The 19,886-nt window shown below is 38.1% G+C and overlaps 1 protein-coding gene across 5 annotated transcripts in view; it reads right to left on the reverse strand.

The window, feature by feature from the left end:
* Positions 1–19,886, reverse strand: part of ATP13A5 (ATPase 13A5) — a 113,920-nt gene that overhangs the window by 92,868 nt on the left and 1,166 nt on the right. For 3 of the 5 annotated variants that reach the window (XM_043874911.1, XM_043874909.1, XM_043874908.1), the window contains exons 2-5: positions 2,578–2,751; positions 1,741–1,887; positions 1,309–1,379; positions 1,122–1,202 (exon numbers count right to left, since the gene is read on the reverse strand). In XM_043874911.1, the coding sequence (XP_043730846.1) occupies positions 1,122–1,202; positions 1,309–1,379; positions 1,741–1,887; positions 2,578–2,751 (473 nt within the window). The remainder of the gene's footprint in view (positions 1–1,121; positions 1,203–1,308; positions 1,380–1,740; positions 1,888–2,577; positions 2,752–19,886) is intronic. The other 2 variants (XM_043874910.1, XM_043874912.1) reach the window with 2 other exon arrangements.

Genomic DNA, 19,886 nt, shown 5'->3' on the forward strand with positions numbered 1-19,886 from the left:
CATAGTGTTCAAACAGAGGGAAAACTTGAAAACAATAATAGATCAATAACTCACAGGCTTGGTGTGAATACAGATCATGGAGATGCTTGCTAAAAATCCTGTTTTTCTCTCACAACCACCCTAGCTTCTACTTACTAAATCAGAATTATGGAGAAGAACCCAAGAACCTGTATTTTAAGGACTGAATTGCTCCTTCACTTGAGAATTTGTGTTTCTGACCAAGTGTGAGGAAGATCAGGCAAATCCTTCTTTTTATCTCTAAAACTGGGCAAGAAATATAGGGGATTATTAAGATTCTTGGGAAATTTTGCAATGGTTTACTTTCAAAGTCACCAGGATTCACCATTTTAAATTACAGATGAGTGAAGCAGGAACTCTAGGTCACTGTGAGTTAATGAGAAGCCTAAGCATTTCCTGTGCTACTATTATCCTATCATTTCCTAACCTATGTGCCTTTATAGATCTCATCCTCAAAACTGTACCTCTATTCTTTGTCTCTCTTTCTGACTGGTGGGAAATGTCTCTTGGACCATGACTAAGTCTTATTTATCCTTAGATCCCTAGTGCCTTGCAAAATGCCTGGCATATTAGAGGAGTTTAGTTCACAGATCAATGAATGCATTTATTTATTCATTCCTTCCACACAAGTCTATTGAGTTTCTACCATGAATCAGGCACTGTTCTAGATTCTGTAAATAATAGTGGTGAATGACATAATTAACTGAGCAAACAAAATCCTCATCTCCAGGGCCAGTTCTCCTAGTAAAATGCAATCATTATATTGTCTTTCTGTCTCTCAGAAGACCTGGAGGCTTAAGAAGCTGATGTTTATGAAATGACTCAAGTTTTTTTTTGAGGAAAGTAAAGAGACAACACAGAGAATGCTGTTCTATAATCCTGAGAGAAAAGATCAAATCTTATTTGATTGCACTGTTCTTTGAGTCTTCCCTTTTTAATAAGCGTGCCTACGATGAGAATAATTTAGAACACTCTGATGCCAGTAAATGAACTGGGATTATGTGAAGTTGATGTAGCCTTATACCAACAATTCACTCATCCTAAGCCATGTAACATTTGCATTTATGCTAGCAAAATTTTCTCTGGAGTACCCCAAACCCTACCTGATCTCTTGTTCTTCAGTGGTAAGACCCAGTCCAAACGTGTGATGGATGTCATAGCAGCTGTTGCTATCTTCCAGCAACCTAGGATGTGGTCAGGACAGGAACCGTACTTCAGTTCATGGTACTCAACAAATCAGTGTTCTTCCGTTATATTCTGATGCGTGGTGAGGACAAAAGTCAGACTTACCCAATCTTCTGAAACTTCTTCTCCGAGTTGTTCCAAACATACCTGATTTTCTGCACTTGGATACACCGCAACTGCAAGTACAAATGAGATAGAACAGAAAAGTGAAAAGAAAGTAAAACCACTCAGTTGTGTCTGTTTGTGACCTTCCCAACCCAGGGATCAAACCCAGGTCTTCCACATTGCAGGTGGATTCTTTATCAACTGAGCTACCAGGTATACCCTGATAGAATAGATGTCATTCACAAAGTAAAGCCCATCAAGGAAGGTGAGGGTTGGTTAGTCCAGGTCCTCACACAGCTCTCACTTTTCTTGACATAGAGCTATAATTTTCAGCCCAGCGGTGTGTTTTCAGAACTTTCATCCAATAAATACATTATACTCTTGCAAAGAAAACATGCTGTAACATTGTACTGTTAAAGTCAAATCACTTACTTTTAATTCTGGCTTCAATACAGCTTTATTTATGACTGAGTGGCAGTCAGCCACCAGGGGTTCTTCTGAGTTCTTGCTTATAGGAATCTTAAGTGTGGATAAGTAGAGGCAGATTACCTTCTTCCTCATATATCTTTGAAATTCATCCTAGATAAGACAATTCAGCCCGTGAAATTCTGAAGTGTTATTCCATAAAGCAGTCAGTCAACCAAATACCTGCCAAGTCCTAGATCAGTGGTTGCCAAAGTTTGGGCTACTGATAAAAGCATCTGCATCACCTTGGAACTTGCTAGACATGTAGGGTCTTAGTCTCACCCCAAACCTGCTGGGTCAGATATTATTGGGAGGCTAACAGTCTGTGTTTTAAAGAGTCCTCCAGGTAATTCTGATTTGCACTAAAATTTGAGAACCTCTGTGCTAGGGAAAAAAGAGAAAGATACACTTTGCAAGAAAGTTCATATCCAGGAAATAGTCTCCAGCTATCCTAAAATGACATCTAGGTGTTTAAAATGTATAATATCCCTCAAAACACATATTTTTGAAAAACTGAACAGTAATTCCCTTGTATATGTTTAAGAGTTATAACACTGGCAGCCAATGCTCATGTTATGGCTAAGAGCACTTACAATTAGCCTGACGTGGCAGAAATTTCTCCAGGCAGATGTGGAGGAAATGTCCTACATTCCTGGGTCAAAATAAGATGTAGCAAATAGATGGCAAGGACAGTTTTGCCATATTGTATCTGGGGGCAGGGAAGCCCTTAAATCAAGGAGGATCTGCTCTGGAATGCTGATCATCACAGGTTATGTACTAGATGCAACACAGAAGGGAACGCACCGTCGTCCTTAGCAAAACAGTGTCTGCTTCTTGCAAGGAGCATGGGATACAATAGGCCCATACCCTCCACTGGGGCTTCCAGTAGAATAACAGGGGAAGGACCCCACAGGTCAGCACGGATGTCACAAGGAAGAGAACTCTGCGTAGCTTCTGGGTCTGGTAACCAAACACCTCCTGGAGAGTAAATAAAAGATCACTATTTTTTTCCCCACACAAACACACATTTTGCTCCAGGACACACAATCTTTAGGTGCAGGTTGGGTTGGGAAAGGAATCTAGTTTTGGTTGGTGGGATCAGATCCATTGCTTACAGCTGTCAGCTGATACAATTTAAAAAAAAAGAAAAAGAAGGAAGGATTCATTTTGCTATCCTGGCACATGGAACTAAAATGTTAGGAGCAAGGAACAGGCAGACTTATTTGGTTCTAAATATTCATGAGTCACCTCAGATTTATTAATATAAAATACCTATGTTTTAGATCAGATTTACTTCCTTTAGATAAAAGGCTTTTAACAATTATTAATATGAACTTATTGGAGGAAGATGATAAATTATGACCAATAGGATTCATATCTTGTTTAAGGAATGAAAGTGTGCATAAATGTACTGCTTGGTAAAACAGTAGGGTGATATAAATTAAGAGATTATTTGTACACATGAAAGATTTTCAACAGACACCTTATAGGTATTTATCCTGAGAGTAACATGCTGAAATATTTCTGTTTTTAATAATTGATTAGTTAACACTTGTCATGAATTGAGTGAAGACTCGAGATGTAGTTTTCAGTTCAGTTCAGTCACTCAGTCTTGTCCGACTCTTTGTGACCTCATGAACCACAGCATGCCAGGCCTCCCTGTCCATCACCAACTCCTGGAGTTCACCCAAACCCATGTCCATTGAGTCGGTGATGCCATCCAACCACCTCATCATCTGTCGTCTCCTTCTCCTGCCGTCAATCTTTCCCAGCACCAGGGTCTTTTCAAATGAGTCAGCTCTTCGCATCAGGTGGCCAAAGTGTTGGAGTTTCAGCTTCAACATCAGTCCTTCCAATGAACACCCAGGACTGATCTCCTTTAGGATGGAATGGTTGGATCTCCTTGCAGTTCAAGGGACTCTTAAGAGTCTTCTCTAACACCATAGTTCAAAAGCGTCAATTCTTTGGCGCTCAGCTTTCTGTATAGTCCAACTCTCACATCCATACATGACTACTGGAAAAACCGTAGCCTTGACTAGACTAGATGTAGTTTTAGGGGAAGACAAATAGCCAAAAACAATAGATTTTCTTAATTAAAGCTAATTTCTAGTTTCCACCTCCTATCATGAAATTTCACAGTATTGTTTTCTAAATTTAAAAAAACTAGATAGAATCATAGGAGTCCCAGAAGAAGAAGACAAAAAAAAAAGGCCATGAGAAAATACTCGAGGAGATAATAGCTGAAAACTTCCCTAAAATGGGGAAGGAAATACTCACACAGGTCCAAGAAACACAGAGAGTCCCAAACAGGATAAACTCAAAAAACCAGATAGTGTATTTAGAAAACCCACAGGGCTCCTGATTATGAGTGGCATCGTTACTCTTCCATTATTTTACTTTCTGCTGTTATTGTGTGTGTGGGTGTGTTTTCTATGACTGAAATTCGGGGTCCAGATCATAGGAGTGTAATGTCAAAAAAAATAGGTTTTTCTACAGCACTTTCAGTGATGGAATCTCCTGAATTTTATGCCAGTTTATTTTTTAAAGTTTATTTATTTTTGACTGTGCTGAGTCTTTATTGCTGCATGTGGGCTTTCTCTAGTTGTGGTGCATGGACTTCTCTTGTTGTGGAGCACAGCCTCTAGGGCACATGTGCTTTGGTAGATGTGTCTGCAGGCTTAGTTGCCCTGTAGTACGTAGAATCTTCCCTGACCAGGGATTGAACCCCTACATTGACAGACAGATTCTTAACTGCTGGACCACCAGAGAAGTCCTTACGACAATTTGAAAGTGAAAGTGAAGTCGTTCAGTCGTGTCCAACTCTTTGTGACCCCATGGACTGTAGCCAACCAGGCTCCTCTCCATGGGATTTTCCAGGCAAGAATACTGGAGTGGGTTGCCATTTCCTTCTCCAGGAGATCTTCCCAATCGAGGGACTGAACCCGGGTCTCCTGCATTGTAGGCAGATGCTTTACCATCTGAGCCATCATGCTTATAATAAATCTTTTGGCTTAATTCTTTGGGAAAGTTTTCATCTTCAAAATAATCATTTTAATTAATATTTTCTAATAAAGACCTCTGGTAGATCAAGGTTTCAATACAAGTTGATGAAAGTAACCCTTAAACATATTGAAAAGGTCACAGGCTTAAGAAGCAAAGACATAAGTTAAAGTCACCACTCTGTTGGCTTCCAACTATGTAAACTTAAGTAAATCATTTCATTTCTAGGGAATCCCAATTTACTCTTCTACAAAAGCAATTAGAAATATGTACCTTACAGGGCTCTTGGACTCAAATGAGATAATGTCACTTTACGTGTTCTGCAAAGTAATTACAAGGTTAAGAGTTTCTTTCCACTACTCCTCAATAGGATCACCTACTTGGGGAAAAATTATCCATTAAGTTTCGTGATGCAGCTATTTGGAAATTATTCATGATAAGCTTTACATGTATCTTAGAAACACATGTTCACTCTGCTTTAAGCATATTTTCAGTTAGAGCTCCTTTCTCTCTCTCCTATCTTTCCTCTGATTCTGTAAACCTGCTTTGGTTTTATTTGTCAGTTACACTAGGTTTATTAGACTCAAATAAAAAGTATATGCCAGTGCACATATTATGTCATAAATATGCATTCTTTTACATTTTAAAAAATGGAATAGCTTTAGCTTTAATTTTTTTTAATTTATTATTTTTAGTTTAGGCTGTCCTGAGTCTTTGTTGCTGCAAGTGACTTTCTCTAGTTGCAGAGAGCCAGGGCTCCTCTTTAGTTTCGGAGTGCAGGCTTCCCTCTGCATGAACCTCTCTTATTGCAGGGCACAGGCTGGGGGGTGTGGGCTTCGGTAGTTGTGGCACATGGGCTTAGTTGCCCCAGGGCACATGGGATCTGCTCAAACCAGGGACTGACCTACTGTCCCCTGCATCGCAAGATGGATTCTCAACCACTGGACCCCCAGGGAAGCCCAGTATTCATTCTTTTACAAAGTTATTTACAGGGTCTATTTCCAAAGCCCAAGAGTACACAAAATAGAAGCAGAATAGTTTGGAATTTTAGTCCAGCTTTTAGCTGAAATGCGCACATTTGTAGACAACATAACTTTTTTCTGTTTACTTATATACAGCAATGGCATTGGTCATCATAATTCTGGTTTTCCATCAGGTCTTTTCTATACAACAATTTTTTTATTAAAAAAGTAACTCACAATGCTATCAAGACTTCAATGAAATCACTACAGCTACATACTTCCAATAACCTTATAAATTGAGTAATTCTTTAAAGAAAGCAAGGTGATAAATTGTATTAAGAATTATAAAGATGTTTCTATCCCCTGAATCAGTAATTCCACACTCAAAAATATACCCTAAGGAAATAATACAGAAAGTGATGTATATAAAGATTTCAGCACAGCATTATCTGTAATAGCAAAATTACTAGAAGGAATAAATGATAGCTAACAGTTCGATAAGATGTGAGTCAAAACAATGGGCTATTGTGGAGCCATTTAAAACAAAATGTATGAACTCAATGTAGAAGTATGGGCACGATATGCTGCTGCTGCTGCTGCTGCTAACTCACTTCAGTCGTGTCCGACTCTGTGTGACCCCATAGAAGGCAGCCCACCAGGCTCCCCTGTCCCTGGGATTCTCCAGGCAAGAACACTGGAGTGGGTTGCCATTTCCTTCTCCAATGCGTGAAAGTGAAAAGTGAAAGTGAAGTTGCTCGGTCGTGTCCAACTCTTAGCGACCCCATGGACTGCAGCCCACCAGGTTCCTCCGTCCATGGGATTTTCCAGGCAAGAGCACTGGAGTGGGGTGTCATTGCCTTCTCCGGGGCATGGTATGATATAGATATAATGTTAAGTGAAGGAAAGAACAGATAAAACAAAGGGACAACAAATAGCAACATGATGAACTTTAACCTAACTATATCAGTAATTACATTAAATGCAAAAGGTCTTAATTCTATGATTAAAAGCAAAGATGATCAGGCTAGACAATAAAAGATTTAGTATATGCTGTTTAAAAGAGACACACTTTAAATGTAAAGAAGCAGATAGATTAAAAGGATAAACAAGGGGAAAACATAGCATACAAACACTAAGGAAAGAGAAGGGGGAAAGCTATATTAATGGCAGACAAAATAGACTCTTAAAAAAAAAGAAGAGAAAAAGGACAAAGATTCATTCAACAAAGAGACATAACAATCTTAAATTTTTGAGCATCTATAAACACAGTTTCAAAACTTGTAAAGCATACTTGATAGAACTTAAATTTACTCTCATTATTGGAGATTTTAAAACATAAAGAAAGAAATAATAAAGATAGGAAGAGAAATGAATAAGATAGAAAGCAGACATACAATAGACAAAATCAATATTGCCAGATTTGTACTTAGAGGGGTTAATAAAATTGATAAACTCAAATCTGAATATTTTATGGTTTTTAAAGAAAATGAATGTGTAACTAAAAGCCCTAATACCAAAAAAAAAAAAAAATCTTCAATCCCAGATGGCTTGTGAATCCTTCCAAATATTTGAGGTAGAAGCAATATAGTCTTTCACAAACTCTGTCATAAATAGAGGAGGTAGGAATGCTTCCAACTCATTTTATGAGGCTGGCATATTCAGATACCAAGATCAGATAGGTATGTAATAAGAAAGAAAAATTATAGGCTAGGATTTATAAGAAACATGGATGAAATTATCCTGAAATACATTTTCTAAATCAGTGAAATACTTAAAAAGTGATGTGTCATTATCAAATGCAGTTTATTCTAGGATTACAAGAACTTGAAAATCAATGTATTTTGGTAGATTAACTTGAGGAGGAAAATGATAATCAGATATAGAGAAATTTTCATAAAATTTAATATCAATACATTAAAAAAGAAAGAAACCTCTCAGCAACCAAGCAACAGATAAGAACACCTTTCAGCTAATATCATGCTTAATGATAAAATATTACTGCTCTTGAAGTGACAAGCAAAATAAGGTTACCAGCAATCACCACTAGTATACAATATAGTACTGGAAATCTTAACCATTGCATAAGACAAGAAAATGAAATAATGTTTATATTAATTAGAAAATGAAAAGTACTAATACGATATTATATACTTGAAAGTTGCTAAGAGCGGAAGTCTTAAATGTTCTCACCACAAAAGAGAAGTGATAATTATGTGAGATGATGGAGGTGTTAGCTAATATTATCGTGATAATCATTTCACAGTATTTAAGTATATCTAATCAACATGTTGCATACTTTAAACTTAAAAATTTTTATATGCCAATTATATCTCAATACCTTTGGAAAAAAGAAGTAAAACTCTATGAGTAGATAATGTGATTACAGTCATAAAGAAATTCAAAAGAATGCAATTATCAGAGTTAGTAAGTGAACTTATCAAGGTTTTTGGATACTGTGTCAATATAGAAAAACCAATTGTATTTAAATATACTAGTAACAAACAACTTGAGAGTAAAGTTAAATATCATTTGTAGTACTATCAAGGGGAAAAAATCAATTATCTTGTAATAGTTCTATCAAAATTGTGCAGGACCTCTGAATGGAAAACTACATATTATTACTGAGAGCAAAGATACAAATAGAGAGGTTTATTAAGTTTGAGGACTAACCATTAGCAATCCCATTTAACTAATTGATGATTAAATTCATGGAACTGTACAATGAAGATCAGTGTACTCTTTGACATCACTTATGTATACATGTTGATAAAAAATAAAACAAAAGTGGAGTTTGTTATTAGATGTTCAAGCAGGTGGAAGTTACTTTACTTACTTTAGTGTGATTGAATTGAGAAAGTGAGAATGACAGCAAAATTTGGGAAGTGAATGATAAAAGAAAACGACCATAGAAAGGATTTCTATGGGAAGTAGGAAGTTTGGTGACCCAGGAAGACAGTAGCTGTCTTGAGCTGTGGATGACTGGAAAGTGCCAAGATACATAGGAGCAGAGTTAAAAATCACATCTCTAATAACCAAGATAAATTTCTGTGAAAGACATTGCTTATAGCTGGAAACAGCTCAGTATTAAAATATCAACAGCTTTTTCCCTGATCTGTTAAAAAAAATCAGTAAAAAAAAAAAAAGATAATAGATAGACAGAAATAAAAGACCTTGCAAATGTCAGAGTAACTTTCAGAACTGTGTAGCTCCTTGAGCAAAGATGAACAGAAGGAATGTTTTTGCTTCCTTGATAAACTGGCCTCATAAATCTTAATAAAATTCCTTTCTAGCCTTTCTCAGTTTTCCTAGATATGTGACTAGATATGGAACTTGAGGTCTCAGCTAAAAGAATCACTACTTTATTTGGCACTCTTTCAATCTAGTCTCAATTGTCTTGTCAATGCTTGTGTGATTTGAGTTTATCATATTTTCATTTTAACCAATTAATCTCAACTATAATTTGATTGTTCTAAATGATTATTCTTCGATACAGTAAGATTCACTCAGATTTCTCCTAAATACTGATTCAGTTCTAGTAAAACCCACTAAGAAATGCAGGATAGATGAGAGAGCCAGGAATATTATGTGAGCCATAATCGGAAGACAAGTAGAATGTAGAGGTTTTGTAAATGTAAAGGTACTGCAAACAGGAGTGAGATTACTTTCAGTGAAGTGAGCTTTGCCACCTGTTAGCTATGTGACCTCAGGACTTAACCTCTCTAAGTCTCAATTTCCATCTCTGTACTTAGGGGATATTAATAACACACACCTGGACAAATAGTTGTGACGGTTAAACAAGAAGTGTAAGGTGCTGAGCGCAAAGGAAGTGCCCAGTCAATGTTAGCAGTGGTTTGATAATAGGTTCCTAGTGGCTCAGACAGTCAGGAATCTGCCTGTAACGCATAAGACCTGGGTTTGATCCCTGAGTCAGGAAGATCCCCTGCAGAAGGAAATGGCAACCCATTCCAGTATTCTTGCCTGGAGAATTCCACGAAGAGAGCAGCCTGGTGGGCCTACAGTCCATGAGGTTGCAAAGAGTCAGACACGGCTGAGCAATTAACACTCCCACTTTTCAGTCAAAGGAGGAAGAGAGGTGACTCAGTTTCGAGTTGCAATATAAACTGAGTCAAGGTTGGCAATGGAAACAGGCTGTACTCCATTGGCTGAGGACCCCACACCTGCCACTTATTACTGGAGTTGAATAGCACAGAGGTTGTGCCCATCTTTGAATAAACTTGAATTGTAGTTTCTCGAAGCAGTAATGTTCCCTCACTTCTTTGTTCCCCAACAGAATTCTGTATTCCAAATACTAGGAGAGGTGGCACAGCCTTAATAGTCTTTTCCTAGACCCAGAGTACAAAGTAGACAGGCTTGGTGCTGACTAGGAGTAACTGAAATATGCACGTGCCTTTTAACGGACGTTGTTCTGTAAGGTCACAATTCAGAGCCTTATCCAAGTCTGTCAGCAGAGCCTCTGTTCTTTACAGCCTACTCTGCTACCTTCTAGAAGCCCTCATTCCTATTTCTTGCTCCATCACATGCCAGTTAATGTGATCTGGGTAAATGATTTAATTCTCTGAACTTTAGATTCCTTGCGTGAAAAATGTGGCTGGTTGTAAAACAATGGAAGTTGTCTGACATCACAGTTAAAAGCTGGAGATAGGGCATGAGAAAACCAAGTTCAAATCATGCCTCTACCACTTAAGCACTTAACCCTTGGGAAATCCACATGATTTCAGATGATTCAATTTCCTCCTTCATAAATAAAAATAAAAACATTAACTATTTGTCTGGGTTATTGTGAGAAACTAATGAGATAATGCATGCAACACACTTAATACAGTTCCTGAAACGTTTTGAAATTCATTATATGTTGAGAGTAAACATTAGCTTGGTTAATTTACCATCCAACAAAATTTCAGTGGATTATAAGTGGCCAGTCTTGTTGAACAGACTGTGAAATGATTTGACCATAGGCAATATGCTGAGCTAAATGCTATTTGCCAAAACCATAAGTTGTGCTTCTAAAAGTGGCTTAAGTGGAATTTTTGCTTTTTCCACAGAGCACAAATTGTCAAAACTGAAATCAAATTCGGGCCAAAGAGAAAACTGCTCACCTTTGTGATATGTGAAACTGGGAGAAAGACTTTAAGATAAACACCAGATTGATTCAAAGACTCACTAGATGTAGTAACTATATACACAAGTATCCCAATGCACACATACACACTATTACAGTCACCCTTCATAGTATGGGAGGTAAACAGTGTACCAGATTATTCTCTCTCTGATGCTTACATAATATGACCTTTTATATGTTTACTTCACTGAGCTCAATTTTCTCAGCTGTAAAACTGATATCTGTGTAACTAGCTCATAGGGATTTAGTGAGAACATATGTGAAGCACTAGCTCATAGAGGACATTAATTATGTTTTCTTTTCTTTATAGGTAGTTTGTATAGCTACCATCAGAGACAGAATCTAGATTGGTCACACTATTTAGGATAAGAGAATTACAGGGCTCAGCTTCATCTAAACATGATTTCTTCCCCAAATTCCCTTTTGGTGGGATCTTCTTCATCTCATAGAACTATCCCCAAGGGTTTCCTTCCTACTTGTTCTGGAATTTTCATTGCATCTGGAGCACTAAAATTTTGAACCCCTGGGCTTGTGAACAGGTCTTTTTTCAGTTTTTGTAAGCTGTCTTATTATGTTCACCATTCATGTATTTATCCATCTGGAATTTTTGTAGCATACCCACAATGCAAAAGCACAATAGTGATTCAAGTTTTTTGGAATGGGTATTTTGGGTTACAGTTCATAACATTCTCATTTATTCGAGCCAGATTATTATAGCTCAAAGTTACAAATTTATTTATTCAAACAAGATATGGCATAAATAACTCTCAGTACTTCAATTACCTTTCCTAGATGGCAGTGCCAATTTCTTGTTGTGACAAGTTAGGTTTTTCCGTAAGTAAGAATTTTTCAATAACATTAGAGTAAGTTGGCTTTTTCTCTGTAGGTCTCAAACTTTTAGTCCTTTGAATCATGGCGAAAGAGATAATGTCTCTGTGTCCTTTTATGAAGCTAGAATTCATCATGTTTTATCTTCTTTTTTTAAAACAACAATCACAGCTCTAGGTTTCTATTCATTATTCAGTCTACCCTTTGTTGTCTTTATCTGGACGTGCCAAATTGTGTTCTTTTATGTGTTGAATGGGAGGATATTCTTAAAACTGCTCTCTTATCTCTTACTCTGCCATGTTTCAAAGTTCTTTTCTTTAATGTTACAATAATATTGTCTGTAGGTAATGAATCATGCTAGTGTGGCTATTGTTCCTTATCCTACTATTACTGGTTTGGCGTGATCACATGTAGTAATTTGTGTTAGTTATCACTAGTCACCAAGCATTGTTAATTATAGCTTTCTATGTTTTGTCCTGCATTCATGCCATGGAGTGCCCTTTGAGTAAGGATAAAATGTCATGAGTACTTTCACTTTTGTCCACATTTGACAATAAGAACTAACCTTTCTGGGCATTTACTTAGGTGTCATTTAATCTTCACAACAATCATATGAAAGAGATATTATTATGTATTAAAATATGTATTATTAATAATACTTGTAATTTATTATCTATAGATCAGATAAACTGAGTATTATGGGGGAGGGATAAATTAGGAGTTTGGGATTTACATACATATACTACTACATATAAATAGATAACCCACAAGGACCTACTGTATCAGTTCAGTTCAGTCGCTCAGCTGTGTCTGACCCTTTGTGACCCCATGGACTGCAGCATGCCAGGCCAACCTGTCCATCACCAAATCCCAAAGTTTACTCAAACTCATATCCGTTGAGCCAATGATGCCATGCAACCATCTCATCCTCTGTCGTACCCTTCTCCTCCCACCTTCAATCTTTCCCAGCATCAGAGTCTTTTCAAATGAGTCAGTTCTTTGCATCAGGTGGCCAAAGTATTGGAGTTTCAGCTTCAACATCAGTCCTTCCAATCAATATTCAGGACTTATTTCCTTTAGGATGGACTAGTTGGATCTCCTTGCAGTCCAAGGGACTCTCAAGTGTCTTCTCCAACACCACAGTTCAAAACCACTAATTCTTCAGCACTCAGCTTTCTTTATAGTCCAACTCTGACATCCATACATGACTACTGGGAAAACCATAGCCTTGACTAGACCGACCTTTGTTGGTAAAGTAATGTCTCTGCCTTTTAATATGCTGTCTAGGTTGGTCATAACTTTCCTTCTAAGGAGTGAGAGTCTTTTAATTTCATGATTGCAGTCACCATCTGCAATGATTTTGGAGCCCCCCAAAATTAAGCCTGTCACTGTTTCCACTGTTTCCCCGTCTATTTGCCATGAAATAATGGGACCAGATGCCATGATCTGAGTTTTCTGAATGTTGAGTTTTAAGCTGATGTTTCCACTCTTCTCTTTCACTTTCATCAAGAGGCTCTTTAGTTCTTCCTCACTTTCTGCCATAAGTGTGGTGTTATTTGCATATTTGAGGTTATTGATGTTTCTCCCAACAATCTTGATTCCAGCTTATGCTTCATTCAGCCCAGCATTTCTCATGATGTACTCTGCATATAAGTTAAATAAGCAGGGGGACAATATATAGCCTTGACCTATTCCTTTCCCAATTTGAAGCCAGTCTGTTGTTCCATGTCCAGTTCTAACTGTTGCTTCTTGTTCTACATACAGATTTTTCAGGAGGCAGGTCAGGTGGTCTGGTATTCCCATCTCTTGAAGAATTTTCCACAGTTTGTGGTGATCCATAATGTCAAAGGCTTTGGCATAGTCAATAAAGCAGAAGTAGATGTTTTTCTGGAACTCTCTTGCTTTTTCAGTGATCCAACAGATATTGGCAATTTGATCTTTGGCTCCTCTGCCTTTTCTAAATCCACCTTGAACATCTGGAAGTTCACAGTTCACGTACTGTTGAAGCCTGGCTTGGAGAATTTTGAGCATTACTTAGATAGCATGTGAGATGAGTCCAATTATATGGTAGTGTGAACATTCTTTGGCATTACCTTTCTTTGGGATTGGAGTGAAAACTGACCTTTTCCAGTCCTGTGGCCACTGCTGAATTTTCCAAATTTGCTGACATATCGAGTGCAGCACTTTCACAGCATCATCTTTTAGAATTTGAAATAGCTCAATTGGAATTCCATCACCTACACTAGCTTTGTTTGTAGTGATGTTTCCTAAGGCCCACTTGACTTCACGTTCCAGGATGTCTGGCTCTAGGTGAGTGATCATGCCATTGTGATTATCTGGGTCATGAATATCTTTTTTGTATCTTTTGTCTGGGTCATGAATATCTATATGGCTATACAGTATTCTTGCCACCTCTTCTTAATATCTTCTGCTTCTGTTAGATCATTCAGGTATGACCTAAATCAAATCCCTTACGATTATACAGTGGAAGTGAGAAATAGATTCAAGGGATTAGATCTGATAGAGTGTCTGAAGAACTATGGATGGAGGTTCGTGACATGGTACAAGAGGCAGGGATCAAGACCATCCCCAAGAAAAAAAAACTGCAAAAAAGCAAAATGGTTGTTTGAGGAGGCCTTATGAAAAGATGTGAAAAGAAGAGAAGTGAAAGGCAAAGGAGAAAAGGAAGGATATACCCATTTGAATGCAGAGTTCCAAACAATAGCAAAGAGAGATACGAAAGCTTTCCTCACTGATCAATGCAAAGAAATAGAGGAAAACAATAGAATGAGAAAGACTAGAGATCTCTTCAAGAAAATTAGAGATACCAAGGGAACATTTCATACTAAGATGGGCACAATAAAGGACCAAAATGGTACAGACCTAACAGAAGCAAAAGATATTTAAGAAGAGGTGGCAAGAATACTGTATAGCAAATGGCAAATATACTCAATATTTTGTAATAATTACAAGGGGAAAGAATCTGAAAAAGGGTATTTATATATGTGTGTGTATATATATATACATATACTGAATTACTTTGCTGTACACATGAAACTAACACAATATTGTAATCAACTATACTTCAATAAATAAATGAATAATCAAAAATAAAAATCCTTGCCAACTCTCCCCAACAAAATAAAATAAAATGAAATGTAGACCTGTTGACAAACTAGAAAAATAAAAAAGAAACACATGGTCTGCCCATAAGTAAAAGCACAACTAAGGATTTTTGTTTGATGAGGCTCATGGTGAGAGAGCACTAAATATACATCCAAAGGAAATGAAATGTATAGGCTGATTAGCAGGGTCAATTTTAAGAACCAAAATTGGCCCTGTGTCAAAGACATGGAACAACATGGCACATTCCTTTTAAAGTTGTTTGTGGAGTAAGAGCATCACTAAACAGGAGGGGTGTCTCAGTAATTATTTGCTTCAAATTTCTCTCGGGAAAAAAAAAATAGCTGTACACCATCTTTCACGGATGAACATCCATTGTCTGCTTAAGATAGACTACTCACTACCTGGCAGGGTTACATCTTCACTTGTTGGACAGCTGTGACGGCATATTCATTTTTCTATCACTGCATAACCAATGGCTTAAAACAGCACAAATTTATTGTCTCACAGTGTCCATGAGATAGGTCTGGCTAGCTGGGTCCTCCACTCAGAGTCTCATAAGACTAAAATAAGGTATTGTCTGGACTCTGTGCCTTCTGGAGATCAAAGATTTCATTCAAGATCACACAGTTGTTGGAAGGATTCAGTTGCTTGTAGCTTTAGAACAAAGGTCCCCATTCTCTTACTGGTTGTCAGCCAAAACTACTGTCAGTTCTCAGTTCTTACATATTACTCAGAGCTTCTTACTACTCTGAACCTTCCACCTTCAAAGGTGCAAGGTAAAGCCTCCTTTGCTCATATCTCTCTCATGCTTTAAATCTTTCTGACTTCAGGAAATGTCCAGTTTGTTTTCTGGGCTCACCTGATTGGGTCAGGCTTATCCAGATACTTTCTCTCTCTTTTTTAATTGAAATATAGTTGATTTACAAGATTGTATTAGTTTCAGGTGTACAAAAAAGTGATTCAGTTATTTTTTTTTATTCCACTATAGGTTATTATAGGATACTGAATATAATTTCCTGTGTTAGACAGTAAATCCTTGTTGCTTATCTGTTTTATGTATAATTTATACCTGTAATCCCGCACTCCTAATTTGCCCGTTCCTCCCTCCTTCTCCCCTTTGGAAACCATTGTTTTTTTTCCTAGGTCTGTTTCAGTTTTGTACATAAATTCATTTTTATTATTTTTTAGATTCTACACATAAGTTATATTATATAATATTTGTCTTTGTCTGACATTTCATTTAGTGTAATATTCTCTATGTCCATCCACGTTGCTGCAAATGACAATGTTTCATTCTTTCTTATGACTGAGTAATATTTCATTATATACATATATATATACTTTGTCTTCTTAAACCAGTTGTCTATTGATGGGCATTTGGGTTGTTTCCATATCTTGGTGATTGTAACTAGTACTGCTGTGAACACTGGGTTGCATGTATTTTTTTTAAACTACAGGTTTCATTTTTTCCAGATATATGTCTAGGAATGGGATTGCTGGGTCATGTGGTAACTCTATTTCTCTTTTTTTTGTCTCTAGCTGTGTATCCTTATTTTTAATTTTTTGAGGACCCTGCATACTGTTTTCCACAGTGGCAATGCCAATTTATATCCACCAAGAGTTTAGGAGGGTTTCCTTTTCTCTACACCTTCTCCAGCATTTATTATTTGTAAATCCCTTTTTGCCATATGTCCCCTGTGTTACAAGGCAGATTCTTAACCAGTGAACCACCAGGGAAGTCCCCAGAGGACTTTTTAAATCTTCATTCTGTCACCTATATTGTTCCTTCTCCCTCATAATGGGGTGCCAGTTGAAGATTAGATAAGCTTGTCAATCTATAACATAAATGGTGACTAAATAAGAAAGAGACATTAAGGCTCACTTTAAAATTTTCAAAGTTAGCCCTTTGAGTTTTATTTTGTTTGTCCTTTAATGGATGATTAGGAGTATGTGATAGTGTTTAAAACAATTCAGATGTTCAAAATTTCTGATTTTTCTTACCAACTCATATTGGTAAGACATTTTTTTTTACATATTATTTTTGAAATGATAGACCTCAAACAATTATCATTCCCCAAGTTTAATCAGAGGAAGAGGAAATACCCTTAGCATCAAATTCACCTATTACATTATTTCTGTAATTTTTAAAGCCATGTGACAACCCCTGACTCCTTGTATGTAAATTTACCCTTTATATTTTCATAGCACTTTCCATGTTTCCTATATGACCCTTGCAAACCTTGTGAGTCAGAAGGGGTAATTGATGTCATTCTCAGACAACTAACAAGGTCCCATAAGGTGTCCATAGCCACCCAGTCAGCTGTGGAGCCTTGACTAAGATCTGCTGCCTTAAGTCCATGGCTCCTCCACTGTTTTCCAGAAAAAAGTTACCACAAATGGAAGCTCTCTCCTATCAAACCTGTGTCCTCCACTCCAAGCAGCCATTTTGCCTTCTGGGTTGCTCCCTTTTGTGATTCTGACACTAGAGTGGTGGGCATCTGTGCAGACGGGAGCACCGAGGCAATGGTTGGGCTTGACAACCAATGTGACTCATGCAGCGCTTCTGTCTCATGGGCAGAATCTGTCTCATCTCCGCCAAGTAAATGCAGCAAGTGAGGCCTGAGAGGACTCTGAAATAGAGGCTGCTAGGCACCTCCTATGCCTCCTGAGGCACCTGGCTGAAGAGAAATATGACTTTTTCTCCCAGAAGACTAATCACAATTCTAAAATGACACCAGTCATACATTGAAAACATCCTTTCTTACAGTGGTTCCATGGAACAGTAGTTATGAGGGACTCTGCCCCCACCAAGAAAGGATTCCATGTGTACACATGTGTGAAATAGAGCACAGTGTAATGCCTTTGTATAGATTCACAGTGAAGCACAGTATACTCAAGGCTCTGAGAGGCCCTGAAGTTATTGGCCAGCCTGTTTCACCACGTACTCCTCAAACTTAATTGCTAGGGACAAAAGGGGAAGTTTTTATATAATAAATACTATTAACAATATTGTACAACAGAAGATATTTTTGGAAAGGCAGTCTTACCTCCTCTCATCCTCACCACAATTCCAAATGGTTGGTATTACTAGCCTCATTTGACAAATAACTCAGCGAGGTTAAATAACTTACCCAACAGGACCAGAATCAAAGCCCAGGTCTGCCTCAGAACAAATCCCTATCCATTAGGCATGAACTGTACAGACTCCAGACTCAGTGAGGATCTGTGGTTGTGAAGGATGCTGCGGGCTCTGAGTGAAACAGCGGGGTCCTGAGAAGATCACAAGAGAAGACAAGAAAAGCTGACCTCAAATGGAGAGGCTGATGAAACACTTGGGCAGAAGAAAGGAGATGCTTTTGGGGGAAAAGTGAAGGAACAAGAGACCACTGGAGCCAGGTGGTGGTGTGGGGGTGGGGAGCGGGAGGCAGGAGATTGGGGAGTACAGTCAAGGCCTCTACAGCGACGGTACCTATCACATGAGCTGTTGTGAGGGGAACATGAAGTATTGCTTATCAAACACCCAGCACAGCGCCCACACAGGAAGTATGTGGAGGAGCAGGGGCTGGAGAACAGGAGATGGGAAGGCAAGGTTCAACTGTGATACTCCAGCCACACCTCGTATCTGAGATGAGCTCAGGAAAATGACCCAACACTGCGCGTGGATCACCTCACAGGCCCCCTCCACCTACGGAGGTAGTTTCCACCTCACACCCTGTCACACAATCACAGTGCTTGTTCACTGGAAACGATGACTGCAAGAAGTCAAGTCTGGGCCCCGGGAAACATTTGGGAAAGGAAGAGCAGGTGCTGAGAGGTTGCAAAGGCTGGGGTTAGACCAGGCCCTGGTTGAATTGGCCTACTAATTATCTAAGAAAAAAAAAATTCCAGAGTTTATCATAAGACTATTTTACATAAGCATACAGATCTCTGGCTTCTCTTTCAAACTCAAAAGATCTGAGAGCGCTGGGCCTGTGACATCTAGAATGGCAATTGCCTGGAGGCAGGTGGCAGCTTCCTGTCAGCTGTGGACCTAGGTCACCCCTGTAGCTTGCCTACTAGCCAAGTTTCCTGACTCACCTGAGTAGGATTTGCATATGTGCTCTCTGCCTAAATTCTTGAGTAAGATTTATGAAGAAGAGATCAACAGCCGCTCCTTCTCCCCCTCCCCAAGATGCCCTGACAATGAGGTAAACCTAGTGGGAGTTCCTAACAGAGGTTTTTTTTGGTGGATTTTGCTAGAATTGTTTGATCACCAAACAATTTCTTCACCAAAGATGAAAAGCGACTCCTGCTATTTAATCCTTTGATACCCATGCCCCCTGTGTGGTTAATAGAAGTAAAACACTAGACTCTAAACTTTAAAAATACAGCACTGAGTTAGAGAACAATGAAGAGAAAACAGAGATTTTTTTTTTTTTTTTTTTTTTTGCACGCTCATACTGAAAAAAAGCAGCAGACCTGGTACAGAGTTGTTCGGTAGTGAACACAGTGAGTAAGTTTTAGTTCTTTGCATCCCTGCAGTCCAAGGATTTTAGAACACTATATCGCTGTCAAGATCTGTGGGGCAGAAAAATGCAAGCCACTGATGTAAGCCACTTTTGTAATTTCAGTTTCCCAGAAGCCATATTGAAGAAGTTAAAACAAAAAAAACCAGGTGAAATTAATTTTCATAATGTTTTATTTAACCTAACCTATCCAAAACATTGTTACTTCAATGTGTAACCAATATAAAAATTATTCATGAGATATTTTACACTTTGTTTTTAGTAAGCTTTCAAAAGCCTATGTGTAGTTTTATTAACACACTAAAGCACATTTCAGCTGGAATCAGCTACTTCTCTAAAGGGGCTTTCTTGGTGGCTCAGTGGTAAAGAATTTGCTTGCCAATGCAGGAGACAAGGGTTCAATCCTTGGGTCAAGAAATGGCAACTCATTCCAGTATTCTTGCCTGAGAAATCTCTCTGACAGAGGAACCTGGCAGGCTCCATGGGATTGCAAAAGAGTTGGACATGACTAAGAGACTAAACGGCAACAATTTCTCTAAAACCATGTGTGGC

This window comes from Cervus elaphus, chromosome 19 (genome assembly GCF_910594005.1).
Source record: "Cervus elaphus chromosome 19, mCerEla1.1, whole genome shotgun sequence".
NCBI classification, from domain to species: domain Eukaryota; kingdom Metazoa; phylum Chordata; class Mammalia; order Artiodactyla; family Cervidae; genus Cervus; species Cervus elaphus.